The 8,754-nt window shown below is 53.1% G+C and overlaps 1 protein-coding gene across 1 annotated transcript; it reads left to right on the forward strand.

Moving 5' to 3' along the window:
* The first annotated feature begins 561 nt into the window (after positions 1-561).
* MLKL (mixed lineage kinase domain like pseudokinase) lies at positions 562-5,140 on the forward strand. The gene is made up of 10 exons (XM_058813752.1): positions 562-1,018; positions 1,201-1,314; positions 1,415-1,589; positions 1,690-1,787; positions 1,912-2,047; positions 2,561-2,645; positions 3,043-3,191; positions 3,390-3,439; positions 3,886-4,026; positions 5,088-5,140. Exons 1-10 carry the CDS (start codon positions 562-564, stop codon positions 5,138-5,140), a joined length of 1,458 nt encoding a protein of 485 aa, XP_058669735.1.
* Positions 5,141-8,754: the final 3,614 nt, after the last annotated feature.

Genomic DNA, 8,754 nt, shown 5'->3' on the forward strand with positions numbered 1-8,754 from the left:
AAGAATGATAACAAAAGCTTCTGTCTCCGACAGAGTCCGAGCCAGCTGACTGTGATTGGCCGTTAATTAGAAACAACTCTATGAGACCAATCACAGATGCACCTGTTGCATTCCACAGCAGCAGATAACTATTGTTTACATTTTGTTCCTGAGGCCTCTCGGCTTCTCAGGAGGAAAAATCCTAAGGAAAGGATTTTCCATAAAAGATGTCTGCGACAATTAAATTTAATTCATTGTACATTAAATTAATGTATGTAAATCAAGCCAAAACATCTCTTGCTACTGCAGAGAAAGATGCGCCACTGCCGCTGTTACCGATGTCTCTGTGTGTGCCTGCTCCAGTCTGGACTGGCAGCTGCAGTGGGAGGCAAAGCAGGGAAAGCAAAGCAGCAAAGCAGCTGGGGATGAGAGAGGCTGTGGGAGGCTGTGTGCCATGTCAGGGTGTTGTTCCCTAGGGTGGAAGGTGTGGAAAAACTGCTTCTGCCTGATCTCTGAGCAACACCTGAGGCTTCCCTGCACCAGCCACTGCCATCCCCCGTGGCCGAGCCCTTTGCTGCAAGCATGGACATCGTGGAGAGGGTGTTCTCTGTGGCCCAGGCCATCCATGCCCAGTTCGAGCAGGTGAAGTGCTGCAAGCACCAGTGCCAGCGCCTCGTGGAGCGCATCCAGATCCTGCTGGAGCCCGTGAGGATCCTCAGGGCTCAGCCACGACAGCACATCTCCCACCACGAAGAGGAACTGATGAAAAAGCTGCTCCAGGCACTGGAGGAAGCCCAGAAACTGGTGATGAAATACAGCCAGACCAGCTGGATCCAGAAGTTCCTGCGAGCCCGAAGCACTGGCGAGGAGTTTGTCTGGGTGAACGAAAGCCTGGAGGATATTGCCCAGGGGCTCTCCCTCCTGCTGCAGGCAGAGCAGAAACAGGCTTTCCTGGAAGCCTTCCAGTCAAAGACGTGTCGCAGGCAGGATGCTGAGGACCTGAGGGATGACAGAGCTTTCTTGGACCAGGTGATTGCAAGTGAGTGCATTTAGCAAACCCTCCTACCCTGTGACTGGTGGTTGCCCCTCTCTCCAGCTGTTACCAAGCTCTGGCCTGATGGCCATGAAGAGCCAAAGGGACATTTAAATCATGAAAGAAACAAACCACACAATCATGCTTGTTCATCCAGTGGCCCAATCTCTGCTTGTTTCTCTCCCTAGGTACTGAGGAGCCCAAAGATGCTCTTGAGGAGATCTACATCGACAGGGAGTGCATGGAGAGCAAAATGGACTGGATGAAAAGTGAGCTGAACAAAGTCATTCGTGAGATGGAGCGTAAGTCAATGCCACACCACCTCACCCTGTGCACTGTGTCCTTTCCCCCCAAGCCCTGCCTAACGTGCCCTTGTTCCCTTCTGGCACATGGTGGGAGCAGGCTTGAAGAAGGTCAATGTGGGTAAAAGAGAAGACATCACTGAGATCAAGCGGGACCAGCTCACCTTCCACAGGCACCTGCAGGACACAGAGAGCTACGACCTCTACGAGGGCGAGTACCTCAAGTACCCTGTTGCCATCAAAACCTTCAAGAGGCCACTGACCACTGACCCAGTGTGAGTTGTCCTGGCTGGGAACGAGTGTGGCCCCAGGAGGGTGGCACAGTCTGTGCCATGCCTTGTTCCAGGGATCTCACCACGCTGTCCATCTCCACAGCAAGGTGAGAGACATCTTTGAGAAGGAGATTCAGACCCTGAAGAAGTTTGAGTCTCCAAACATCCTTCGCATGTACGGGATCTGCATTGAGGAGAACGGTAGGGGCATCACACTAATGTCATCCTTTTCCTCCCTGCCGTGCCCAGTGCTGGCTGGTGGCACGTGCCTTGCTGTGATGGCCTCCCAGGAGGTGGCACAAGGCAGGATGGTTTTGCCTTGCAGATGGGAGCCCCTGCTTCTCCATCGTCATGGAGTACTGTAAGCACGGGACGCTGCGGGACGTGCTCAACAAGCAGCAGAACCTTTCCTGGGACATCCGCATTCGGATGGCCCTGGGGGCTGCCAGAGGCCTTTACAGGTGAGCACCTGTGTAACCAGTGAGTAACTTCACCTGATCACCCAAAAGCTGAGGGCAGCTCCCTGGTATCTCAGAGTAAGCCGTGGTTTCCTGTTAGACACTGGTTCCCAGTGACACCACCTTGGCACCCTGGCATGGGAGGCTGCTGTAGGGGTAGGTGGTGGATTTGGGTGCAGTAGCTCCCATCTACCCTGGGCACTGTCCCCCACCTCTGGCTTCAAGCCTGCAAAGGCCTGGAAGGGGGAAATTCCCTTGCTCAGATCCACAGGGCAGATTTGGAAGTGCCCTGCAGCATGGCAGATCTCCTTACAGGTCCTGCTCATCCACAAGGCTTGTACTGTGCCCACAGCAGCTCAGGGTTGATCCACCAAGACAGGCAGAGAGCTGCTGGCTTCTCTGATTGCATGTCAGTCATTCCCTCCATGGCTGGAGAGAGCACCAAGGTGGGGATGGGTCAGTCCTTCATCATCATCATCCTCCTCATGTGCTGTCCTTTGTCCCTTCCATCTGCAGGTTGCACCAGACAGGGGAGAAGTCCCGACTCCACGGCTGCATCTGCAGCAGCAAGTTCCTGGTGGCTGGGGATTACTGTGTGAAGGTAAGCACCACACCTGGAGATGCTTTTGGGAGTTTTAAACGGTTTTGTGGATGTCTCCCTCCACCAGCACCGAAGGGAATTGTGATGGTCCAGGATAAAATGGGGTAGTGGCATCTCCCCTATGACTTTAGGCACTTAAACCTCCCTATCATGGTCTTACCATCAGCAAAGTGAGTGTTCCTAAAGCATCCAGCCTGGGATGAGCTGAAGCTGGGGTGAAGCTGCCCTCACCTCTGGTTTTGCTTGCAGGAAGAGACCTGTGCTGGGCAGCACACACGGCTGCACTCCAGCCTTTGCTGCCCAGGGCATCTCTCTCTGTTTTCTCCATCTTGGGGCAGTCTCCAGCTGCACCACAGGTTTCTACTTCTCCTTTTCTCTCTCTCATTCCCTCAATCAGCTGTCAGGATTTGAGCTGTGTGAAACAGAATCATCCATCAAGAGGAAAGCCAAGAAGGACTGGAAACAAGTCTCTATGCTGGCCTACATCGCTCCAGAGAACCTGAAAGACATCAACTACCCTTACAAGAGTCCCTGTGAAATATACAGGTGTGTCTGTCCCTCCCAGGAGATGCCTGTGAGCAGGCAGGTGTCTGGCAGAGAGGCTGCTGAGCTATGGAAGGAGGCCAGGTTTATTCAGACACACCAGCAGATGCTTCCAGTTGGCACAACCCAGCAGTCCTCTCCACCAGAAGGGAGGAATACATGGTGGAATGAATACTGAGACTCTTGCTTGTCTCCTTCCAGCTTTGGGATCGTTCTGGCAGAGATTGCAACCTCCAAAATCCCGTTTGAAGGTGAGACAGAAGTATCTGTATTTCCCTGCATGAAAGCCTCACGGCACAGTGTGGTTCCTGCCTGGCACTGGGTGCTCCCTGCTCCTTCCCTGCTCCTTCCCTGAGCATCCCTGCCAGGTGCCAGCTCCTGGTGTGCCTGACAGCTTCTTCTGAAACTCCAATATAGTAAAGTATTGTAGTAAAGCAACCTGCCTAAACCACAAACATGCAAATAATTTTTGTTTCTATTGGACGATCGTGGGCAGTTAAGCATAAACACATCTTGCTCTAGTGAAGCCCAACAGTGCCACACCAAATGCAGTGGGATTCATTGCAGATGGAGTTTGGGTCACCTCCCTGCTGGCTTCTCCCTGCCTGGGCATGGCAGTGTGCTGGGTCCCCTCCCCAGCACCCTCCTGTGGCAGCAGAGCTCCATCCCGACGCTCCTGTCTGCACTTCTTGTCTAGGCTGCACTCCGGGGGAGATTGTGGAGAAAATCTGCAATCACCAGTACTGGGACCCCCTTGGGGAAGATTGTCCTGAAGATCTGAGGAAAATCATTGAGCAGTGCCAGGCCTTTGACCCTTCCCAGCGCCCTTCTGCCGAGGGTGAGTGTCCCATACACCTGTTGCACAGGCCTTTGCATCCTTCATCAGCTGCTTCAGCAGGCTGTTTGCCCCTCATTTCCCAAAGAATTTGCCTGGCTTTGTGTTTTGGGATCCTACCTTGATCTTCTTTTTTATGCCAACAAGTCCCCCAGTTCCAGACCTCACACATTGACATTTATTTACCCATGCCATGACAATAATCTCCAGGATGTTTGTTTATTTGGTGTCACATAAAAGGAGCTTTTTCTATCAGACAAGCAGGGGCAGGAAGCAGGGGTCTGGGAGTTAATCCCTACTCAGGTCCTGCAGATCCCATAAGCTGGAGGAGCAGCCACAACATTGCAAGAACATTTCCTGCCTTGGGCTTTAGCAGTAAATTGCAGTCTTAGGCATTGCTCAATTGCAGGGAAGTTTCACTGTCTCTGAAGCTGGGTTGTGTCTGATCAGACAAGTAACTGGTCTCCAGCAGGAGATACAACAGCAACATCAGGAAATTACAGAGGAATATTTCTGGTGTGTTTGAAGTCACAGAGATTATATCCTTCCCTTGGTTCATCTGTCTAAGGGGAGAAAACTTCCTTCAATTTCATCCATTCCATCCTACAGGACCAGATCCATACAAGAGATGTGGGAAATATGCCCAAGAAACCACTGAGCATCACATCTGTGTGCTTCCATTTCCCACCAGCACCTCCCTGGCACAGAAAGAGAAGAGAAAATCCCAAAATATCATTAGAGATGTTGACAAAGTCACATTGAGGAAACAGGATGGCTTTATTACCCTAATATGACCCTAATCCAACACCTACCACTGTGTGGTGCTGGGCTGGAGGGACAGTTTATTGCAGCTGTTCACAAGGGTGTTTCCACAGACACAGCTACTTGTCCTTGGGCTGGGCTGTCTGCTCAGGCTGTCCCTGCTCACCCTTTGTGCTGGCCCCAGCAGAGGCTGACTCATGTCCCAGCCACCACCAGTGAGGGAAAGCCATCTTCCCATCTGTTAAAAAAACCCAAACAAGCCCACCACAAATGTTAGTTAATGCCATGCTTGTGTTTTGCAGAGATTGTGGACTCGCTGGCCGACCTGGAGAAAAGCAGAAACCAAGGAAGTTAACTGTGGGAAAGGGGCTGGGTGACCAGGGCAGCAAGCCCAGGGTGCCACTGGCCCCTCTTCCCCCTCACAGAGACTGGTGGCTCCTGTTTGTGTGTGTGACACAGACACGGGGCTCCTGTGTGAGTTTGTGTGTGTGACACAGACACGGGGCTCCTGTGTGAGTTTGTGTGTGTGTGACACAGACATGGGGCTCCTGTTTGTTTGTGTGTGTGACACAGACACAGGGCTCCTGTTTGTTTGTGTGTGTGACACAGACACAGGGCTCCTGTTTGTTTGTGTGTGTGACACAGACACGGGGCTCCTGTTTGTTTGTGTGTGTGACACAGACACGGGGCTCCTGTGTGAGTTTGTGTGTGTGACACAGACACGGGGCTCCTGTGTGAGTTTGTGTGTGTGACACAGACACGGGGCTCCTGTTTGTGTGTGTGTGACACAGACACGGGGCTCCTGTTTGTGTGTGTGTGACACAGACATGGGGCTCCTGTTTGTTTGTGTGTGTGACACAGACACGGGGCTCCTGTTTGTTTGGGTGTGTGACACAGACACGGGGCTCCTGTTTGTTTGGGTGTGTGACACAGACACGGGGCTCCTGTGTGTGTTTGTGTGTGTGACACAGACGCAGGGCTCCTGTTTGTTTGTGTGTGTGACACAGACACGAGGCTCCTGTGTGTGTTTGTGTGTGTGACACAGACACAGGGCTCCTGTTTGTGTGTGTGTGTGACACAGACACGGGGCTCCTGTGTGAGTTTGGGTGTGTGACACAGACACGTGGCTCCTGTTTGTGTGTGTGTGTGACAAACACAAGGGGCCATGCCTGGGGAGAGAGGTGACTTGAAGAGAAGCTGCCAAGAAGCCAAGGGGGAGCAGAGGGATGGAACAACCGAGGGATGGAACTCAGCTTCTTTTACGAGGAAAGACTGAGGGAATTGAGCCTGCTCAGCCTCGGGAAGAGACGACTAAGAGGGGACCCCACCAGCGCCTGTCCCTGTTTGGAGAGACTTCAGAGGATGGACCGGGCTCTGCTGGGTGGAGCCCAGCCACAGGACAAGAGCCAAGGGGCAGAACATTATACATTGGAAGTTCCACTCGGATATGAGGAAGAATTTCTTTACTGCTGGGTGTTCATACACTGGAACATTGCCCAGGGCAGGTGTGGAGTTTCCCTCACTGGCGATACTCCAGAAACATCTGGCTGCAATGCTGTGAAACTGCTCTGGGACAATCCTGCTCGAGCAGGGAGCTGGGAGCACAGGACTCACCGTGCTCCCTTCAACCTGACCCATCCCGCCATTCTCCCCGCCCCTGACCACGGGGCGCCGGGGCCCTGGACTCCCTCCGGTTCCCCCCAAATCCTTTCCGGTTCCGCTCGGCTCACCTCGGGGTTCTCCCTGGTTTTCCCCGCCTACCCCACAGCTTCCCCCCGTTCTCCCCGGTCCTCCCGGGCTCACCCCGGGCCCGCCCCGCCGCCGTGGCAAAGCCCCGCCCACCTGCCCCGGTTTGAATGAACTCGTGTTCCCGCTCTTTTCGTCACGCGGCGTCTCCGCCAATGAAAACTCGCTCCCCTGCTTTTGCCCCGCCCCCTCTGCCGTCAGAGGTCTCGTTGCCCAATCAGCCGGCCTTCATTGCGGCGCTTTGACCAATCAGAGCACGCCGTACCGCCCTGCCTCTCGCTCTTCACTCCCAGTTCCGTTGAACAGACGGACAGAGCGATTGGCCAATGAGAAAGCGGAAAAGGCTCCGACTCGCCCAATGGCGGCAGGGGCGGGGGTGGCAGCCAACCAATAGGGCGACGGGGGCGGGGCGGCGCGGCGCTCGAGCGGGCGGCTGGGCCCGGCGGAGGTGAGTGGGGGGCGGCGGGGCCGGGCGGGCGGTTCTGGGCTGGGATCGGGCCGGGATCCCAGCACAGCTCCATCCCCCGGGGCCCGGCCGAGTTCCCCAGCATGGCTCGTTTTCCCCGAGCGCTCGGGCTGCCGGAGCGGGGGGATATCCCTCTCCCGTACCCTTTTTGTGACGGGCTCGTCTTTAAAATCCGCGAGCTCTGTGAAAGGGACAGCGGAGAATGCCCGCCCGTGGAGCGGGTGCTCCGTTCGGGCCGTGTTTTGTTTTGTTTTCGTCAATTTGGTGTTCAAGCAGTGTGGCGGGAGCCTGCGGAGCGGGGCCGGTGCCCTCCGCCAGGGGAAGCGGCTGCCTCAGCCCTCAGGGTGGGGGCCTGGGGCTGCGGCCGGGCTCGGGGCTGGGCAGCGCCCGGGGCTCCTCGCTGGGGCACTGGGGCACAGGCAGGCCCCTTGTGGGGACCCTCCCTTCCCGGGGCTGCCTGGCTGCAGGAAGGCCTGACTGGATAATCCTTTGGGCCAGATTCCAAGATTTAGCCGTGAAAATGCCAATATTAACGTTTTTATAAATCTCACAGGCTATGTTGGCAATGGAACATTGTTGCCTGGGGATGTTGTGGATGTCCCAACCCTGGAAGTGCTCCAGGCCAGGCTGGATAAGGCTGGTGGTGGGAGGTGTCCCTGCCCTTGGCAGGGCTGCCTGAGACTGTATCTTTAACCCCTTAACATCATGATTCCATGTGGTGAAAATAAAGGGTTTATTATGGTTTTGGGTGCAATTCTATCATGAACATGGTACTTGATTGTTGAATTTTGCTGTATCTTGGCCACGCAGCTGTACTGGTGGGAAGTGGTGACATCTATTTTGGCCTAGCTTAGGCTGAATTGATAATCAGGATAAGAATGATGAAATTCATAAGATAGAAGTTCTTAAGATACCCCAAAAAATAATTGAGTCTTAGTACAACCTCTTTGATTCATTCTTGTATACATTTTCTAGCTACTTTTTGTACACAACTAGCATTTGTTCTCTTTATGCAGCCCTAGCAGGGTAAGTTTTACCAGCTTGGTAAAACTGGTGTTTGTGCTTTGGGCTTCTGAATAGTGCTAAAGTCTGCAATTCCCAAGGCTTTTCAAGTTTATGATTGCTTAAGTACTTTTTGGAGAATGCGAATGATTTCCAGCAGCTTGCAGAATTTAATTTACACACCTCTTCCAATAAAGGACTTTTGAGTTTTTGATGAATCTGTTCATTCAATTAATGAGACAATCTTGAACTTTTTTGTGTTGTAAGAGCAGTGTGACCAAAGTGCTCTTAATTTGGTGGCTGATTGCAGCATGAGAATTAATAATGCACAAAATGCACTCTGTTTTTCTTCAAACCCTAAGGTAGTACTCCTGTTCTGGAGGTAACCTGAAATCCATATGCGAAAGATGTAGAAGGGCAACCACCCTTGGTATATTTGCAGTTTTACTGCAGATTTCATGTTTATCCAGCCTTGGGCTGAATTTGGATCCACAAATGCTGATGCTGCAGATAACTTGCTACCAGTAATGTCTCAGTCATGTGCTCTGCCCTTTCTGGTTTTGCCTGGTGTTGATAAATACCTGAAGGGCTGTTCAGTAACTGTGGGTAAGGGTCACATGCTCTGTTACAATAAGGCAATTTTTTCTGGAGAAACTTGGATGTCAGTCGAGAGAGCAGTGCAGCAAAGGACTGTGTCATAGAGCTTGTTCCTGGCTGTGTCTGTGGGTGCTGCTCACCTGGGAGAGTCTCAGATG

Source organism: Ammospiza caudacuta, chromosome 13 (genome assembly GCF_027887145.1).
Source record: "Ammospiza caudacuta isolate bAmmCau1 chromosome 13, bAmmCau1.pri, whole genome shotgun sequence".
In the NCBI taxonomy this organism is placed as follows: domain Eukaryota; kingdom Metazoa; phylum Chordata; class Aves; order Passeriformes; family Passerellidae; genus Ammospiza; species Ammospiza caudacuta.

Bases quoted from the DNA above. Each gene is read 5' to 3' on its own strand.
- MLKL (XM_058813752.1), top strand. From the start codon at position 562: ATGGACATCGTGGAGAGGGTGTTCTCTGTGGCCCAGGCCATCCATGCC. The intron at 1,019-1,200 runs GTGAGTGCATTT...TTCTCTCCCTAG, and splicing joins CTTGGACCAGGTGATTGCAA to GTACTGAGGAGCCCAAAGAT. The intron at 3,192-3,389 runs GTGTGTCTGTCC...GTCTCCTTCCAG, and splicing joins AGTCCCTGTGAAATATACAG to CTTTGGGATCGTTCTGGCAG.